General features: G+C 42.1%; 2 protein-coding genes across 11 annotated transcripts in view; one reads left to right on the top strand and one right to left on the bottom strand.

Annotated features, from left to right (window-relative positions):
- Window positions 1–18,423, bottom strand: part of HSBP1L1 (heat shock factor binding protein 1 like 1) — a 71,517-nt gene extending 53,094 nt beyond the window's left edge. For 3 of the 4 annotated variants that reach the window (XR_008917644.1, XR_008917645.1, XR_008917643.1), the window contains exon 1: window positions 18,297–18,416. Coding sequence is in view for 1 of the 4 variants with exons in the window: in XM_007487825.2 (XP_007487887.1) it covers window positions 18,297–18,368 (72 nt within the window). In the remaining 3 variants the exon portion in view is untranslated. Of the gene's footprint in view, window positions 1–18,296 lie in introns of all 4 variants that reach the window. The other variant, XM_007487825.2, reaches the window with a different exon arrangement.
- An 83-nt stretch (window positions 18,424–18,506) lies between these two features.
- The window catches only part of SLC66A2 (solute carrier family 66 member 2), a 159,893-nt gene continuing 157,694 nt past the window's right edge, over window positions 18,507–20,705 (top strand). For 5 of the 7 annotated variants that reach the window (XR_008917646.1, XR_008917647.1, XM_016431735.2 and 2 more), the window contains exons 1-2: window positions 18,684–18,827; window positions 19,909–20,269. Coding sequence is in view for 5 of the 7 variants with exons in the window: in XM_016431735.2 (XP_016287221.1) it covers window positions 20,055–20,269 (215 nt within the window). In the remaining 2 variants the exon portion in view is untranslated. Of the gene's footprint in view, window positions 18,605–18,683; window positions 18,828–19,908; window positions 20,270–20,705 lie in introns of those variants that run through there. The other 2 variants (XM_001366340.4, XM_003340667.4) reach the window with 1 other exon arrangement.

The raw sequence follows: 20,705 nt of genomic DNA on the forward strand, positions 1-20,705 counted from the left end.
ACTTAGCAGGAATTCAGATGGGCAGTCCTTTGGAAAGCGTCTACAGTGATTGGTAGATGTAGGGACTTACGGGAGGTGACATAGGAGAAAAACCCCTATATAAGAAAAAGCAGAATCTCTTGAGGATATATCCTTTTGGGGAATTCCTTTTGGAGGATCTCTGATGAGGATCACTTGGGAAGAATCTCTTAAGAGAGGCTCTGGAGAAGGGAAGCTCTTGGAGGACAATCTCTAAGGAGGTCTCGCTGGAGCTCCTCTAAGGGGACTCTGTCCCTCTGGAGGCTCTGGAGAGAGGCCCTTTGGACAGTCTCTGGCTGGAAGGCTCTCTGGTGAAGTCAGCTGAGATGGAGCTGGCCTGGTGTCACTAGAATCCTTGTTTAGGCAGACCTTGTGGTGAGTGTTAAAAGACTGACTGATTGATTCTCTCTCTTAAGACTCAGGTCTAGGCCATATTGGCTTGAGGCCCTTCATAATTATTCCTTTCCTACTTTTTCTCTCTTTCTCTAATTCCTCATTATATTATTAATTAAAAATCTCTATAAAACCCATTTGACTTGGGTATTTGAATAATTGGGAATATTTCCCTGGCGACCACCTTATATTTGATTTAAAAACCAAGACACTGTAGTGAAACATATTTTCTGCGGTCAAATTTACTCACCCTCTCTTATATCTATCACAATTTATATCTTCCACCATTTTAACTCACTACAGTTTATGGGCTTCACTATTTTAAATCTCACAGTATGAAGTGGATACTGACAAATAGGGAATGATTTTAAGGAAGAAAGAATGTCTAAGTATAGGATCATTAGAGTGAGTGAGTACATGCGTGATAAATTCAGACAGAGGCAGGTATTTATATAGGTGGGCACAGAGATTATGGAGTTTGAGTCTTATGCTGTTCTCCATAAACAAAATCCAGTATCTTGGGAACTGTGATGAACCAACTAAAAATTTCAAACATCTGACTGGCATAAGTACTCTTAATAACTTCTACTACTTGAAAAAAGAGAGTTTAGAATTTATAAAAATACAACTATAAACCATTTTTTATAGAAACAAATGAAGACAAATACTCTAAGGTACACTAGTTAATTGGGTCATGTCAATATAATTGTATTTTTAACATCACCTAAGCTAATTTGTAGATTTATTGTTACACTAAGCCATTACTTTTTATAGAACTAGAGAAAAATTATAATAAGATTCATCAAGAGAAACAATAGGTCAAAAATCTCAAGGGGAATAATGAAAAAAGTAGGAATAGAAGGAGTCTAATATTACTGGATCTCAAACTATACTGTAAAACAGTAATTATAAAAACTATTGATTAATGACATAAGGTGAGGTAAACCAGACCCAGAAACAATCAAACGTAGTGCATAGATAAAGCCCAAGACATTATTTGGCACTAGTCTTAGCTTAGGGCAGTTCCCTAGAAGCTTATGTTTGATAAGAGATTAACTTAGCTATAATAGAAAAATACTTAACATAGCATTTAGGATACTTTTTTGCTTGAGTTACCCATTATTTCCTACCAGCAAGGAAAGGAAATTTTTATTCCCTTTGTCTATTTTAAGTTAATCAATCAAGAACTTAAAGTACCCCTACTTAACAGTTAGTAAGGCACTAACAAAGAAAGTTCACACCCTAAAAGGTCACAAGCACTACCCCTTCTAACCCTCCCAGTAGGGCTAGGCAAATTGAAAGTCTGTGATTGATTCATGAGATATGAGAGGAGAGTTGATGGGTAGATGAAAACAGTATATAAGCAGGAGCTTGAGAGAGATTTGGCTCTCATTCATTCTTGGGCTTTTTCTTGGTGGCCTCAGGAGTGTGAGCTCTGGTGGTTTTCTTGGTGGCCTTTAGCCTAGCGTGAGCTCTGGTGGGATTCTTGGTGGTCTTGGCCTCATGAGCACTGAAGGTTCTCAGGAGTTTTTCAGCATCTTTGGCTCTTCAGAGTTTGGCTTCCTGATCCAGACTTTGGATTCTGGTGAGATTCCCATTCAAGGTTTAAAGGCTCTAGGATTAGGACTTAGCGTATTTTTAGCTAGGTGATATTTTCTACCTCCTTCCTATATTTCCCACTTTAATATCTCTACCTTACTGTGAATAAAGCTACTAACAGTCTACTCACTCATAGTTTAATTTTAACTTTTATAAATGGTGATCACAACAATTCTTTTTTTCAACCATTATTATTTGTCAAACCAAATTTTTAACTATTATATTTGGTAACCAATTTTAATTATTACACAACCAAACCTCAGAGACTTTCTGAAGGTCTTCCTTCTAATTTGTACTTAGGTTGTAATGTCAATGCTCTGATCCTTTGGTTTCCTGAGCTAATGAATTATTGAAGATGGTTTCAATGTATTTTAAGGGAAAACTAACCTAATTTATATATGGGTAAGGGGTTAGGATATTCTTTCTACTTCCCTCTACATCTTTATGATAAAAGTCTTTAACAGCATCTAAAGTAGTCTCAAAATCAAATAGGAAAGGATCACTGAGGGCAGCATATTGACTTAGAAAGCCACAAATTAACCTTGTTATATTTTTATTTCTTTTGCTAAACATTTACTAATTATATTTTAATCTAATTTTCAAACTCAGGAGTTTTGATATTAAAATATAATTTCAGCATTTAATTGATTTTAGGGTTGTTATTGGTCAACTCTGCCTGATGTAGGCAGCACTAATGAAGGAAATGGAAAACTAAAACAGAAACATAGGAAAAACTAAACCAAATAAACAATGTATTGGGGGTAAGATCTCTGTGCCCTATACTGGGTCAACCACTGCACTATCACCTCCATGCTGACATTACTAGAACCTTACTCTTCCATATGCCTAGCCTGACTCTGCATTCCATTATGCAGAGGTCCAGCACAGGACAGGGATATTATTGTCCTCATGCTAGGCAGGAGCACCATTAGTTCTACTATTGTGTGTGTGTGTGTGTGTGTGTGTGTGTGTGTGTGTAGTTATGATGATTGAGTAGTCTGGGGAGGTGGGTGAAAGGTACTTGATCTCTCCCCCAGACAGAAGCTCAGAAAATCATCCTTATTGCTTAAATCCAGCAGGAAGAAGAGTACTTGAGAGGTAGAGGTTGCCCCCTTAGTATCTATGGAATTCCTGCTTAGCAACCAATTCAAAGGAATGACATCTGCCTGCCTGCCTTAAAGTGAATAAGATGAAGGATATTCCATCACACATCACCAAGAAAATGCTTTATAAGCAACAATCTCCTCTTGCCCAGTTCATGAAATGGCTACCTTCCCCTCATCTGTTCTCCCTTTCACAATGGTTATAGGTCATAGTTATTCAGAGTAAAAGTAGTACCCTCATTAAAGCAACAGATGTAAAAGTTGTACCCTTCTGTCCTGGTTTGTTGTCCAGTGTCCATGAAAGTCTCATCCAAATGTAGGACATGTACTCTTGGATTTCATAAAGGACTCCAGAAACCCATTATTTTGCAAGATCACAAACTTAAGAATAGTATACCTGTCAGATCTATGGGAAAGGAAAGATTTTAAGACTAAGCAAGAGTTAGAAAATACTACAAAATATAAAATAAATAATTTTGATTACATTAAATTAAAATGTTTTTATACAAACAAAACCAATGCAATCAAAATAGAAGGGAAGCAACAAATTGGGGGAAAATCTTTATAACAAAAACCTCTGATAAAGGTCTAATTACTGTAATAGATAATATTGGAGGGATATATTTGATGGATAAATGATAACTAATAAATCAGGTAGTTATCTTCTTTCTTTGTCTACCCTCCTCCCTCTATACCTCCCTTCCTCTCTCTTCCAGCCTCCCTTCCTCCCTTTTGCTTCCTTTCAGCTTCCCCTTCCCCCTCAGCCAGGAGGCTGAAGTCACTAAGGGTGAGCTATGATGTTTCAAATGATATAATCTTTATCTTCTTTTATCTCAAGTAAGGGGTTTATTGGGGAAGACAAGAAAAGGTAGAGAGTGGAGGTAAGAGGGTTGGAGGTTTCCCTGTTATCTACAGTGAGTCTTAGGTTGGAGGATATTGAGAGAAATAGCAATTCAGTCACTACCATTAAACACATCAAGTCAGAGAGAGATATATGGACTATTATCCTTCGTCTTCTGCCTTCAAATCAGCCAGGCCACCTCCAACTTGATTATCCCAAGTCCCAAAGATAAACCCAGCTTCTTCCTTCAAAGTCACCATCATCAGTCAAGAAGCCCAGAAATCAGTCAGCAGTTGGCTCTTGCCTTCAACTGTTTCCCGGTAACATTCCAAATGGAATCCTCCTGTGATTGACAGCTGGTCCACCTCCAGCTTCTGTCTTGCTGCATGCTTTATAATTTCTCTCTGGCTTTTGCATGTTTTCACAATTCCTGTTTCACATTACTCAAATTTATAAGGCACTAAATCAATTGTACAAAAAAATCAAGCCATTTCCCAATTGATAAATGGGCAAGGGACATGAATAGGCAATTTTCAGATAAAGAAATCAAAACTATAAATAAGCACATGTCTAAATCTCTTATAATTAGAGAAATTCAAATAAAAAAAAACTCTGAGGTACCATCTCGCATCTAGCAGATTGGCTAAAATGACAGCAAAGGAAAGTAATAAATGTTGAAGGGGATGTGGCAAAATTGGGACATTAAAGCATTGCTGGTGGAGTTGTGAATTGATCCAACCATTCTGGAAGATAAGTTGGAACTATGCCCAAAGGGCTTTAAAAAACTGCCCTTTGATCCAGCCATACCACTGCTGGGTTGATACCCCAAAGAGATAATAAGGAAAAAGACTTGTACAAAAATATTTATAGCTGCGCTCTTTGTGGTGGCAAAAAATGGAAAATAAGGGGGTACCCATTGATTGGGGAATGGCTGAACAAACTGTGGTATCTGATGGTGATGGAATATTATTGTGCTGAAAGCAATGATAAACTGGAGGAATTCCATGTGAACTGGAATGACCTCCAGGAACTGATGCAGAGTGAAAAGAGCAGAATCAGGAGAACCTTATACAGAGAGATGGATACACTGTGGCACAATTTAATGTAATGTAAACTTCTCTACTAGTAGCAATGCAATAATCCAGGACAATTCTGAGGGACCTATGAGAAAGAACATTATCCACATCCAGAGAAAGAACTGTGGGAGTAGAAACATAGAAGAAAAACAACTGATCACATGGTTTGATGGGATATGATTGGGGATATAGACTCTAAACGATCATCCTAGTGCAAATATTAATAATATGGAAATAGGTCTTGATCAATGACACATGTTAAAACCCAGTAGAACTGTTCAGTGGCTAAAGGAGTGGGGTGGGAAGAGGGGAGGAAAAAGAACATAAATCATGCAACCATGGAAAAATATTCTAAATCAATTAATTATATAAAAAATTTCAAATTAAAAAAAGATTACAAACTTATACTTCCTTGCTACCCCCTGTCCTTGGGGTCACTCCAGTGGAGAGCTACTTCCAAATCTCCCAAGGAGATGATCCTTGGGACTTTCTTCATGCTTCTGGAATAGAACCCTCTCCTCTGCCCCTTTTCAGCATCCTTTTATATGCTGTCTTCTCCTATTAGATTGTGAGCTTTTTGAGGGCAGGGACTACCTTTGGCCTTTCTTCATGTCCCAAACACTTAATAAATGCTTTTTCATGGGCTAACTCCTGTGATTCCCTGAGTGAAGCTTTAGCTAGACTGACTTTTATGACCTGTAACTTGCAGGTGGTAAGCAGATGGGGATGGCAAGCTTCTTCTCCACAGAAATTCCTTCCCTGACTGATGAGTGGTGGGTTTGAGGGATGCTACCATTCCCAAGGCCTTGGGGATTATAATAATTATGATAGGTAGCATTTTTTTACTGTCTACTATTTGTCAGACACTATGTTAAACACTTCAGAAATATCTCATTTAATCAACAACTCTGGAAGGCAGGTGCTATTATTTATTCTCATTTCACAGATTAGGAAACTGAATCACATAGAGATTGTGACTTGCCCAAGGTTACATAGCTAGGAAATATCTGAGGCTGAATTTGAACTCAAGTTTTCCTGTCTCCAAATCTAGCTCCTCTATCCACTGTGCCACTGCACCCTGCCTCCCTTTAAGATCATGTATTATATGATAACATTTGTACAATCTAGTGGAATTGCTTATTGGCTCTGGGAGGGGGGAGTGAAAAGGGGAGGAAAAGAAAATGAATCATGTAAATGTGGAAAAATTTTCTAATAAGTAAATAAATAAAATTTTTAAAAAAATTAAAAATCTGGTGATGCATAAATTAAAAAAAAAAAAAAGAAAGATCCATGGAATTCTGAGGCAAGATGGAGGTTTAACTTGCCTGTTCTTAAATTGTTCTTAAAATCAGGACAAGGTTTCATTTACTCAGTGGTTTGTCTACCTATTACTAGTAATAGTTTACATTTATATAATTTTAAAGTTTGCAAAGCACTTTATATCACATTATTTGTTAATGGTAAAAACACAGTGAGGTAAATACTATAGGTGTTATTATCTCCATTTTATTAATGAGGAAAAATGAGGCTCAGAGAGGTTAGGTGATTTGCACAATAATGAAACTAGTGAAGTTTCAGAGGCAGTATTTGAATCCAGAATTTCCTGGCACCAAATTGTATATTTTTCACTCTTGTCACATGAAATATAATATGTACGGTAGATATAAGGCTCTGTATCTACTTCTGTCTCAGGTATCCTTGGAAACCTGCCATCTGTTGCACAAATGTCTTCATTTTACCTCCCGATTTGGGATACCGTCCATGATACTATGGTTTGATTAATATCATATGGATTGGCCATTAGTGTTAGTGGTACTTCAAGATGTCACCCTATTTGGCTACAATTGCTCCACAACCTTAATGATCCTGTTGTTTCCTTCTTTTACTTCATTCCATATTCTCACTTTTGTGGCTTTTAATTTCATAGTCTGGTCCTGAGATTTATCATAATAACCTCAAACTGTCTGGCTAACTGAAAGATATAGACCTATGATGAACTAGACTCTAAGCCAGTGATGGCTAATAGTCATCTTTCTATATACTCTTGAGGAAGTGATATATTGATCTATGAGTGGTAGGAGCAATTCCTACTTAGGGTCCCTGATATGTAGCTTAGACTAGTTTTTTTCTTCTTTCTCCCCCAAAAGACAAGGAAGCTGTAAATACTAAGTAAGGCTTGAGTGATTTACATGACTTCTTGGTTGATTAAGGACTTAAAAGAAGCCAGACCATGAGATGTTGGTGCCCATTAGACTTGACAGATGTCACATTATCATGTGAGTCATCATCTCTTGTGGTCCTCTGTTTGGAGGTGATGGTTACTGTGTCTAACTGAACCAATTCCCATTCTTTCCATGGCATAGAAAAATTATAGCCCTCTTTTCATTATTTGTCAAGATAGTCTATGAATATCTCATTTTGTTCCATTATTGAGCCTGAAGTAAAAGAGTCACCTTAGGCAAGCCTGGCCTCCAATATTGTATAGATGTGGAAGATGGAGTGATCAGATTGTAAGTTATGGCAGCATGGTATGCTATATAATGAAGGCCCTCCTGATGGCATATAGAGAGTCCTCTCAGTGGAAGAGAGAGAAGCCCCCTCTCCCACTGCAATGAAGTGAGTAGCTCAGTGAATGCAAGAAGAGCTTCTCACAAAATTTCACTACCTTCTGCAACAGATGTTGGAACATAAGTTGCAATTATCTTCATGGTAGTCTTTTTACATACCCTCATCATGAGCATTATGAGATGATCAAATTTTATATGAAATAATGTCATTGTTGCCTTTGGAACCATGGTCAAACCAACTCTACCAATTACTGTATTTTTCTCTCCAGAAAATTCCTCTGAACAATCCTTCCATTCAGTTGAAAATTGTTTGTCTTTGGGTTTCAATATTATAAGAATGTCAAGATTCCTGATTCACTTCTTTCACTATTATGTCCATCACAAGTTGGTCACTGGATAAGGATCTCAGATTTAGAGAACCCACAACCAATTAATTTTTATAAAAGGTTTAAAAACTTTGTGATTCTTTGCACCCCTAGTCACTTTTCTGATTCTTTGCCCTTATCATTGCAGAACTGAAAGGTAGCTGCATAGCACTGAGGTTCATTTTGTATTTTTCTTTGTTTAGAAATGTTGCCATGGCAAAGGAGTTCATCTGCAAGTGGCCAGCCTACTGGTAAGGAGCCTCTTTGTATTTAATTAGGTGGGTCCTGGGAAAGCAGACACAGGATGTTATTAGGTTCACACTCATAGCCTTCCCTGCATGATAGAATCTGGCAGTGCTTGCATTTCACAAGAAAAATCTTTGAGAGGTTTCCTTCCAATCTATGATGAGGTTTCAGAGTAGAAATTTATTTATATAATTCTAGCTCTGGTGTCCCTCTTACCCAAGATTCTGCCTTGTTTTGGTTTGGGGAGATGACCCCCAAATATCAGTTTTTCTCTATGGCACATTTATCTCACCAAATGTATCAATGAACTGCACTTGGAGGTTGCTATAAGGGCAACCCAGTGTTTTTTGTGATTCCCTCTTTCCCAGTCTCCTCAAGACTTACAGTACCACACAGTGGTTTCAACTCCCCTTGAAGGTCAACATAATTTGTAGATTGCTCTATTTCCTGCTCATCAAACATGCATTAGTGGACTATCTTTGCTTAGCTCTCCAAATAGGACTCGATCAAAACCATGAACATTGTATGCTTCTTTCTTCAAGGCACAAGCTAACTTGGGAAATATACCTCCTTGTAGGGGTTCATAAACATTGTCCATAATATATTCTCTCATTCTGTATATAAACATGTCTACCATGGCCACGTGCTTCTTTCTATGTTGCCATTATTGCTCTTGGTTAGAGGACGAGATCCCTTTCTTGCCATGCTATTTCCCCTAACCTTGATGTAGTCTGGAAGATAGGATAAAAGAAAAGGTAAAAGGGGAGTCCTAAATAGTGAGAGAAAGTGAAAAAAAAAGTCCATTGGGATTTTGCAGGTAGTTTCACAAGGATGGTCACTGATTCCCAGAAAGTCATTCATCAGGAGGCAGTCCTAGTCTCTGGAATCAAATTAGTATGGCATCAGTAGACACATTAATCTTATCAGATTGATTATAGAATTCTTCAGACTGATTGACAGATCTGAAAACTCATATACTTAAATAATGATCTATTATCATTAATTATTAAGGATATAATGTCACTTTGGGCTCTCTTCTCAACTCATACCACCACTACAGCTACTACCTCTCCAGGGGCATGGTCATTACTACTTTCAAGGTTCTATTAACAATGCTAGGGGTAGCTATCTTCTTATGTGTGAGCTAATGAGCTTGTAAGGGTTTATTTTCCTTCGCAGGAGATTCAGTACTATAGCAAAGATATTTATTTACTCAAATGGCACACCAAGAATAGTACTTACAAAACATTCCTAACATTAGTTACAAAGAATTCTTCCCAACACCAGAGGGCACACTCACTCTCAGATATATTCAGAGTCAAAGACCTGTGGGGGGGGGGGGTAAGTGGGAATAAATTATAAATACTATGGTAATGTGGCACTTCTAGGATACACACGACAAGATTAGTCTGGCTCAGTTAGGCTTATTGCTTTTAAGAGTATGAAGTCTTGGCTGAATGGGCCAGTCAATCACTAAACAAAGCAGTGTTCTAGGCATGGGGGAAAGCTAGAGAAAATGCCCAGAGTGGGACAGTTAGGTGGCTCAGTGGGTGAGAGCCAGGCCTAGAGACCAGAGGTCTTGGGGTTCAAATCTGGACTCAGACACTTCCTAGCTGTGTGACCCTGGGCAAGTCACTTGACTCCCACTGCCTAGCCCTTACCACTCTTCTGCCTTGGAACCAATACACAGTATTGATTCTAAGACAGAAGGTAAGGGTTTTAAATTAAAGAAAAAAAAAAGCCCAGAGCTGAGAGATAGAATGTCTTGACCAGAACAGGCAGGAGACCAGTGTCACTGGACAGAATAATTTATATGAAGGGAATAAGGTGTAAGGAAACTATAAAGGTAAGAAGGGGCTAGGTCAGTGATGGCAAACCTTTTGGGGGGGGGTCAGAAATGTCCTCAGGTGTATGTGCTAGGGCCATGGGTTCACCACCCTACAGGGCTAGGTTATAAAGAATTTTGAATGTTAGAGTAGTTTGTATTTGATTCTAGGAATAAAAAGGAACCACTATAGTTTGAGTGGGGGCAGGTGTGTGTGTGTGTGTGTGTGAGAGAGAGAGAGAGAGAGAGAGTGAGAGTGAAAGTGAGTGAGAGAGAGAGAGAGAGATTTGATTGGATCTATATTTAAGGATTTAAGTTACTCTTTAGTAACTGAATGAAGAATAGATTCAAGAAGGGAGACTTGAGGTGGCTATGATGATAGTCTAAGTATGAGGTCATGATGTTAGAGTGGTGGCAGTGTCTGAGAGAAGTGGTCAAATTTAAGATATCTTGCAAAAATGAAATTGATAGGCCTTAATGAAAGGGGGTGAGATGTAGTAAGGAGTCCTAGGTTTTGAACTTCAGTGACTGGGATAATGTTTCCTTTTACATCAACAGGGAAGGTAGGTAGGTAGGCTTGAGGGTTTAGGGAGAAAGATCATGAGTTCTTTTTTAGACTTTTAAACTTAAGATATGTACAGAACATCCAATTTGCAATGCCTGAAAGGCAGTTGGAGAGAGTGAAATTAGAGATCAGCAGATAGGCTGTAACAGGACAAGTAGATCTAGATATCATCAACATAGAAAAGGTAATTAAATCGGAGGGCGCCAATGAGATAAGAAAGTATAGAGGAAGAAGTGAAGAGGGCTCAAGCTAGAACCCTCAGGAATACTTATTATTAGAAGAGGTTTTAGAAAAGGACACAGAGCCAGAACAATCATATAGGCAGGATAAGAACCAGAAGAGAATGGTATACTGAAAACCTAGAAAAAAGAATATATAGTATATAGTGGTAGTCTCTCGGTGACCGAGAATGACTATTGTCTTTGTGCAGTTTCATCTACGGTGTACCCTCATATGACTTTCAAGTCCAAAGGCTGAGGCGCAGAGTTTGTGGCACATGGGGCATGGGACGCCAGTTGTTAAGGGAGGTGTGGTTGTGGCCTGGTGTTGGCGTTCACGCGCAGCGGCGAGACGTCGACGTTGCTTATCTTCAAAGGTGGTGGCGGCATGGTGAATGTGGGTTCGCCAGCTGCTTCTGTCAGAGGCAGCGAGTTCTAGGTGCTTTGGTGTAATGCCAGCCCACTTCAAGTTGGACTTTAGCTGATCCTTGAATCTTTTCTTTGGTCAGCCTTGTTTCCTTAGTCCAGCCGACAGTTCGCCATAGAATACCTGTCTTGGTATTCGCTGTGGGTCCATGCGGATGACGTGTGCAGACCATCGTAGCTGGGTTTGGAGGACCAGGACTGCGATGCTGGTGGAGTTGGCTCTGTCGAGGACTTCCTGGTTGGTGATTCGGTCCTGCCATCGGATCCTCACGATTGACCGGAGAGAGCCTTGGTGGAATTGCTCCAACTGCTTCATGTGCTTCCAGTACAGTGTCCATGTCTCGCAACCATACAGAAGCAAGCAGAGGACCACTGCGTTATACACTTTGAGCTTCGTCGCAGTGCTTACACCGCTGTGTTGGAGGACTTTGCAGTGCAGCCGCTCGAGTGCCTGGCTGGCCTTTTGGATCCTGGCATTGACCTCATGGTCTAGGGACCCGTCGTTGGCGATGGTGCTGCCCAGGTACTTGAAAGTGTTGATGTTAGAAAGCTGCGTGCCATCGATTGTAATGCATGGCTGGTTCGTTGGCCTCCCTGGTGCAGGTTGGAACAGCACCTCTGTTTTGCTGAGGCTGATAGTCAGGCCAAACAGCTTTGTTGCGGTGGAGAACCTGTCCACAATGGTTTGGAGATGATTTTCTTGGTGGGCCATGAGAGCACAGTCATCTGCGAAGAGAGCTTCCAGGATGAGTCTCTCTGTTGTCTTTGTTTTTGCAGTCAGGCGGCGAAGGTTGACTAGTGAGCCATCCAGTCGGTATTTGATGTAGACGCCCAGGTCTAGATCCATCACAGGATGTCATAATACTTGGGTGAAGTATAGGTTGAATAGCACCGGAGCGAGAACATAGCCTTGTTTCACGCCATTTCAGTTGTTGAAGCAATCAGAAGTCTCTCCACCAGATAGGACTTCCCCTGTTATGTCAACATGAAAGAGCCGGATCAGTTTGACGAATTTTGCTGGGCAACTGAGCTTGCTAAGGATCACCCACAATGCGTCCCTGTTCACTGTGTCAAATGCCTTTGTCAGGTCTATGAAGACAATGTAGAGACTCAGGTTCTGCTCAAGGCATTTTTCCTGCATTTGCCTCACTGTGAAGACCACGTCGATGGTGCTGTGATCTGGTCGGAAGCCACACTGTGAGTCAGGCAGGTTCTGCTCTGAAACAGATGACAGGAGTCTGTTGAGTATAACATGGGCAAGGATCTTTCCAGCAGTGGAGAGTAGTGAGATGCCTCTGTAGTTGTCACAGCCTGCTCGTGAGCCTTTGTTCTTGTATAGGGCTACAATGGAGGCATCTCTGAGTTCTGGGGGCATGTCTTCCTCTTCCCATATGCTGGTCAGCACTATGTGGAATGCCTGGAGTGCCTTTCCATTTAAGGCCTTATACACCTCGGTTGGGATCCCGTCTTTACCGAGTGCCTTGCCTGCACTTATTTGTTTAATGGCTTTTTGGACTTCCTCTATTGAAGGAGGGACGTCAAGTTGTTTAATGGTGCGGTTTTGGGGGATCTGGTCGAGGGCGCTTTGGTTGACTGAAGAGGGTCGGTTGAGAAGCTGATTGAAGTGTTCTTTCCACCTGTTGCTGATGCCTTTTTTATATTTTATGAGAGTGCCACCATCAGAAGATAGCAAGGGAGTGGTGGTGGGTTTTAATGGCCCATAGACAGTCTTGAGGGCACTGAAAAATTGTTTGTAGTTTTTTGTATCAGCAAAGCGCTGGATTTCTTCTGCCTTTTTTCCCCACCATCAGTCTTGCATCTTCCTGATCTCACGCTGTGCCGTGGCTTGGAGAGACTTGAATCTGTCCTTTTTAGGAGCAGAATTTGGGTTATTTTGCCACTCCATAAAGGCTTTGTTCTTCTTGCTCAATAGGTCTTCAATAGCAGTGTTGTTCTCGTGGAACCAGTCCTGGTGGTTGCATTGTTTGGGGCCTAGGACTGCCTTTGATGTTTCCTTCACTGCGTCTCTGAACTGGTTCCATTTCTCGGTTGAGCTTCCAGTGAGTGGTCCCTTGACAGACAGCTTGTTCTCCAGGCAGGACTGGAATGTTTGCAAATAAGATGGATCTCTAAGATGACTCACGTTGTAAAATGCGTGAACTGTCTGGGCGCGTTTTGGATGGTGAGGTGCAATGCGCATTTGAAGAGTCGCTCTAAATAATCAGTGGTCTGTCCAGCATTCAGCTCCTCTCATGGTTCTGGTGATCTGTACATCCTGGATGTCTCACCAGCATACAATGATATAGTCAATGAGATGCCACTGTTTTGATCGTGGGTGCATCCACGTTGTTTAATATTTGTTCACCATTCTGAACACAATGTTCGTGATGGTGAGTTCAAACTCTGAGCATTTGCTGAGTAGCAGTAGGCCGTTGTTGTTCATTTTGCCCACGCCGTGTTTGCCGAGCACTCCTTTCCATCTTTCATGGTCCTGGCCAACGCGGGCGTTGAAGTCTCCCAGTAGTATCAGCTTGTCATTTGTGGGCACTGAGTGCAGGACGGCACTCAGGTCAGAGTAGAACTGCTCAATGGTCTCCTCTGTGCTGATCAGTGTTGGGGCATATGAGCTGATGATTGTGGCACACCGGTCTTTGCTGAGAGCCAAACGGATCTTCATGAGCCTCTCGCTGATGCCCACAGGCAAGTCTGGCAGCTGTTTGAGCAAACTGGTCTTGATAGCCAGGCCAACACTGTGGATTCTGTCTTCATTTGAGGCTCTACCTTTCCAGAAGAAGGTGTATCCAGTGGTGGGTTCGCTGAGTGATCCCTCTTTCTGGTAAGCGTGTTTTGCTTAAGGCTGCGATGTCGATGTTATATCGCGCCAGTTCTTTACCGATTAGAGCTGTTCTTCTCTCAGGTCTTGGGGTATTCTCTCTGCCAAGTAAAGTCCTGATGTTCCATGCTCCTAGTAGGAGTTTCTTTGTATTATGTTTTCTTTGGGTTCCACCGCTTAAAGGGATGACCCGCCAGCTGCGCTGTGCTGAACGGGTGTTTATAGGACAGGCAATGTTTGGGACACCTTTTCTAGTCCCCTCCCTTGATTAGGGTGAGCAGTGCTGTCCTAGAGAGGGCTGCTCAGTCGCCCAGGATGCTGCTGAACGTCCCTGTTGCCCACAGGGCCAAGTGACCACTGGTCCGTGGGCCACCTACGTGCAGGATCGTGACTACAACTGCCAGTGGTCACCTCCACCTGTTGCGTCGCCACTCTCTCATCGCCGCAGGTCTTGAAAAGGGTGGATGGGGTTAGGATAGATGAGTGTGCACAAAGACACTTGTGCATGAGGGAGATTTAAGTGGAAAAGTTGATGCACAGAGACAGTCCCACTCTCTCGGCGTTGGAAGCCTGGGTCCAGTGGCACGAAAAGTCGTTACACCTGGAGACTTCCTCAGCTGCATTGGATGGCTGTGTTGTCTTTTGTGCTCCAACATGCCCATAGCACTCCACAGTGCTTTGCTGCGTCACCCTCTCAGCCGCTGAACCTTCTTATTGGTTTCTTCCGCCTGTTCCGCTGAAGCAGTCTTCACATGCTGGGTGAGCAAAGCCCTGGTTCACCAGGGGTCGACGACCCGATGGCTACCCTCACAAGGTTTAGCTGGCCTGTTGAAGCCGTTGCCCGGGGTGTGGCTGCTGCTGCATGCTAGCAGCTACTGGGAGCCACTAAAATATAGTACCCAGAGCTAAACACAATGCTTATATATCCTTATCTTTTTCCTTTTTTGACACCCTAAGAGTACCTTCTGGGGTTTTGCTTTATCACAATGATGATATACATATTGAGTCTGTAATTCTCTACTACTCTCAGATTCTTTTTTTATAGGAACTATTGTCCATTCATGCCTTCCCATGTGATTCTTGTAAAGCTAGAGAACATGTTGCTAAATAGCTTGTTCTATAGGAGGTTTTTCTTACATTGTTTCACATCCTACTAGGAAAATCAACAGTGAGTAAGCAACCATATAGGTTCAGGAAGATTCAGAATGATAAAACTAACTCCTAGAAAAACTTGTCTAGGCAAGTTTCTCCTTTTTAAGTCTTAGCTGGATATTCATATAGAAGAAATTTAGTCATATCAGGGGCATTCTAATGCAGAGCTGTAGTTTGAGATACAAAGCATAATTTTTATTGATATTTTTTGTTTCTTAATCAGTTCCTTAATCTTGTGTATTCCTCTCCCTCTCCCTCCCAGTTTTAGAGAGAATAAAAAAAAAATTCAAAAACATATGTGATGTGTAATACCTGTGGACATCCCACCTTCATGGAGAGGCAGATCAAGAATATCTTCTCATCTCTCTCTCTCTTTTTAAACCCTTCTCTCCCATTTTAGAATACTGGTTTTTTAGAATTTTGGTTTAGAATTTAGAATATTGGTTCCAAGGCAGAAGAGCAGTAAGGGCTAGGCAACTGAAGTTAAATGACTTGCCCAAGGTCACCTAGCTAGGAAGTGTCTGAGGCCACATTTGAACCTAGGACCTCCCTTCTCTAGCCCTATCAATTCACTGAGCCACCTAGCTGTCCCCTCATATGTCTGCATTTGAATTCTACTTACTCTTTATATTTTTTGTTACATTTATGCTTGATTTTTTTGGTGTCATTCTTTCCATTTACATTTTCATAGTTACTGCATATATTTTTCTTGGCTGTGCTTACTTAGCTCTACATCAGTTCATGTAGATTTTTTTATATGCTTCTCTGTATTCATCATATTTTGAACTGCATAGTAATATCTCATTACATTTCTGTATGTCAATTTGTTTAGTCATTACCTAAGTGACAGGAAGGGTTGCTGGACCTGGACTTGGGAAGACCTGAGTTCAAATAGCGCCTTGGACGCTTATTGTATGATCTTGGGTAAATTATTTAATTCTGCTTCAGTTTCTTCATCTTTAAAATGAGCTGGAGAAGTAAATGGCAAATCACTCCTATATCTTCCAGTATCTTGTCTAAGAGAATCCCAAATGGGATCATGAAGATGCAGATATGACTGAAATGACTAAACAATTGATGGGCAAAACAATTCCAAATTGTTTTTAAAAATGGTCAAACCATTTCAGAGTTCCACCAACAGTGTACTCATATGTCTATCTTTTTTTTTTCCTTTATATCCTCCAACACTGAATGTTGCTGTCTTTAGTCATTTTTGCCAATTTTCAGGGTGTGAGGCAAAATCTCAGGGATATTTTGATTTGAAATTTCTATTATTATTAGTCAGTTAGAATACCTTTTTTCATGTTTTGTGAATTACTTTTCAGCCCTTTTGAAAACTGCTCATATCCTCTGACTATTTGGGAATGACTACTTGCTATTAATGTGTACTGTTTATATATCTTATATAACAAACCTTATCACAGAAATTTCATAGAAATTTTTTTTTACTCATTTGACTATTTCCCTTCTTATCCTAATCGCATTAGTATGGTCTGTGCAAAAGCTTTTCAGTTTTTAGTAAACAGAGCTATCTATTTTATCTTTTGAAATTGCCTCTTGGTTAAGACTACATTTCCTACCTATAGCTGTGAGAGGTAAAAATAGTTTTAATTTTTAAAATAGTATTGCATTTTGGAGTATGGTGTAATATGTTAATCTAAGCTACGATGTCAGTTAATTTTCCTACCATGAGGCAGATTTTGGTTCAAATTAAGGATGAATTTCTAAAAAGTTGTAAGAGTGTATGGTCATAACCATTTATGAATTATGTGCTGGGCACTGCACTAAATGTTCAAGATACATATACAAATTAAAGACAGTTCCGGACCTCAAGATGCTTACATCTAATAGTTTAGAAAGACAAAACAAGAAAAGAAGCTAGAACAGGGAGAGAATGGGGACACACTGCTTGTCCACATGATAAAGTCCAAAAAAGTCCCAGGGTGATTGATTGATGATGAAAAATGGGGAGAAGATTAGGCTGGGCCCTTCCCTAAATAGAGTTCATGCCTCAGCCTTCCAGGTTCAACCGGAGGGGCAGAAATTACTGTTGAAATTTGAGTACCACCACTGATATAGTACAGGATACTCTTGGGAAACCTGCCTCTGAGGGGGCTGTTCCCTTCTCCTTTCCAAGCTCACCTGAGGATATAGCTCTCATCACACTCTCCCATCTGAGGTGGTGGTGGTGGGGGAGTTCACTCAGCACTCAGTCTCTAAAAGGTTCCCCATCACTGCTATAGGATAAAGAGCTCATTCTCCCTGATACTAACCAGGTGACTGTGGGCCAGGTACTTTATACTCCTCTCAGCTTGTTTTCTCATATATAAAATGGAGATAATAATGCAGGATTGTGGTGAGGAAACTTGAAAAGAGTGTGAAATGATTCTGCTGAGACTGAGAATTAATGGGAACTTTGGGGATTATATGGTCTAATTCTTTTATTTTGTAGATGAGAAAATTGAGGTCTGGAAGGATAACATGTAAATTGTAGAACTGCATTTACTTAAAGCGTCATATCTCCTCCAAATCTTAGCAATAATATTCTCTGCTCTCATTTTAAAAATAATTTATTAACATCAATATATAGGATCCAAGAATATCCAGTCATTATTTAAAATTCGAAGCACATAGTAGGCGCTTAATACAAGTTTGTTGAATGGACTGAATGTGTGGCCTTGAGCAAATTACTTAACATCTTTATCTGTAAAATTCAATTCGATAAACATTTATTAAGCACCTACTATGCGACAGGCTATATAATACTTAAGTATTATTTTCTTGGGGGGAGGAGAGGAAGCGTATTAAGAGGAAAAAATACTTTTATCAAAATGGTCCTTCAGTGAGAGCTCTCACAATCTAATTAGACTCCTTTGGCATCACTGCCGTTACCTCCCTGACACTGCCTTCTGGCCCTAGGATGCCCTGGTTCTAGTTCACAGTCACCCCAATTACACGCGGTGATTTCTGGCCAACCCCGACTTCCACTTTGGGCATCACGAGACAAGGTTCGGGTTCGTTCTCTTGCCCTCAATTTAACCACGCAGCCCAAAGGCACAAAACACTTACCGGAGAGGGAACGATGTCTTCCATCCCAACCTGTGCAGAGGGGGAGTCTAGTCTCCTCCCGCCTTCCCCCATCCCCGTTGGACATGCACGCTTTCCACCTCCTCTCCCCCGCCCCCACCCCCACCCCCACCCCCACCCCTACCACGGCGCGCTCTCTAGGACCCAGTGCGCGGAAGCCCGGGGGCTTTTCCTCCCACGCTCGAAGGTGGGCGGAGCTTAGACTTCTTATGACGCCGCCAGAGTTGGGCCCGAGTCTTCCCTGCGGGATGTTGCTGGCTCGTGTCACCAATCGCGGGACAGCGGCCGAGGTAGGTGGGGAGGTGAGGGGGAGGGGGGCGAAGGCGGGGCTGGGCGGGGCCGCGGAACTGGGTGGGGGCGCGGCGCTGGGGGCGGGGGGTGCGGCAGCTGCCTTGAGAGCCTCGGGTAGAGTGGGAGAAGAGGGACGCAGCCGTGGGACCGGCGCGGGAGTGGACTGGCTGGGCCATCCTGGCTCGCCCTCGGCGGTAGCGGCGGCGGGGAAGGGGCTACGAGGTGAGGAAGGCAGGGTGTGTTCGAACTGAGCGGAGTGGGGGTGGGGGAGAGGTGGCTCTGGGACCCCATGCTGTGGAAGGTGGCGGACTGGAGGGGGAGGAGGAAGAAGGAAAGGAGGAAGGACCGCAACCTCAGCTGCCTATGCCTTCCTCTAGATGGGTGTCTGCAGTGCCCCCCTTAACTGGCCTCGCAGCAGAGCTCCCGCGCGTGTGCGTGTGTCTGCAGCCCCCTCCCTCAACAAAGTTTTTTCCTCCCTTGCCATCCTTCCCCTTGCTTTGTCTCTCACATGCTCCAGCAGGAGGTTCTCGGGGAGAACTGCGCTAGCAGCTGCTGGTGGGGCCCGGGAGGAATTTGGGAGTGGGGGCTGTCGCGATTGCCCCCTCCTTTGCCCCTCCGCCACCAGGTGCCTTCGTCTTTGGCGAGAGTTGGGGTTGGGGGAGCGGTTGGCCTATCTTCTCTCAATTACTCTCTTCCTCTGCCAGGTCAGGATCAGGTACCCTCCCAGGGTGATCGGGTGGCTGGCTTCTCACTACTAATGAGGTCAGAGGCGCCCTCATTGAGTATTTAAACCCTCTCTTGTTCCGTGAGGTAGCCGGCTGCCCCTCTCCCTCCATTCATTCATTCTCCAGGACGAGGTGTGACTGCTGCTTGCTGCATGCGATTCACCTAGGTGGCTTTGCATTTCTGTCTGGGGACAGACAGGTTGTATGGCCCCATCTCCCCCACGCTGAGACGGTTCTTTCTTGCTCTCTCTTCTGTCTGAGATCTGATGGGTGTGTGATCTGAACCTTCTCTCAGCTAAGTCGGGGAGCCAGGAGGCGGATCACTTTGATTCTTGCTTGAAGTATGGGGAGGGATGAAGGCAATAGATGTATGGTCGTGTGGATGAGAGTGCTAAGGTTTCAGGCCCTTCTTTGTGGAGAAACCAACCTGAACAAATATCCACTTTGTTAACCATAACTATTTCATTATGGAATGAGTATACACACGGTGGGGTGGGGTGTAGATAAGTTGGAGTTGGTTCCTTGTGGAACTTCTCTCAAGTGATTTATTTACTTTTCTCCTTTGCTTTCTCTGGTAGGGTCCCGTTGGTGGAGGATTATTGCACCAGGATGATTCCAGCTGTTCGGAAGTAACTGAGCAACGTCTGGAGTGCTCAGGCCTCAGAAATAAGGGAAGGGGGCTTGGGGTCTCCTGGACAGCAACTCTGGTGCTTCAAGGCCACCCATGACCTTCAGGATGGAGGCAGATGGTCTGGAGTGGCTCTTCATCCCTTTACACCAAATAGTGTCATGGGGTGCCTCAGGGGCCATGGTGTTTGGAGGCGTTGTGCCATATATTCCCCAGTACAGAGACATCAAAAGAACTCAGAATGCTGAAGGGTTTTCCACTTATGTTTGTTTAGTGTTATTGGTAGCTAATATTTTACGGATATTGTTCTGGTAAGTCCAGGTCTTTTTCATAGCTTGTTTGTGTAAAACTGGGTGCTTCCATTTTATTGTGCTGTTTGGATGGGAATATTACTAAGGGTTATAGAAAATTGGATTCAGCTTCCCATTTATTTGAAAAAAATTTTTTTTGATTCCCTCTACAATGTCCATGACTAGTGAATGGTGCTTTAAAGTTATTTTGATCTGTAGTCAATCCCTTTTTGTGTCTAAAATTATCTAAGCCCAAACTAGCCACCCATATACTTTGGACCTGAATTCTTTTATTTCAGTTAGTTTCTGTTCAAGGATGCAAATTTGCATATTATTAGACAAAAGCAAAGAGAATTGAGTGAGTAAATTTGCTGCTGCTGCAAAAAATTCATTCTAAATCCAAGTGATGGTGACTTTTGGAATTTCTAGTTAGTGTGGGTAACTTGAAAGAGTTTGA

The sequence above is a fragment of the Monodelphis domestica genome, chromosome 3, assembly GCF_027887165.1.
Source record: "Monodelphis domestica isolate mMonDom1 chromosome 3, mMonDom1.pri, whole genome shotgun sequence".
Taxonomy (NCBI): Eukaryota; Metazoa; Chordata; class Mammalia; order Didelphimorphia; family Didelphidae; genus Monodelphis; species Monodelphis domestica.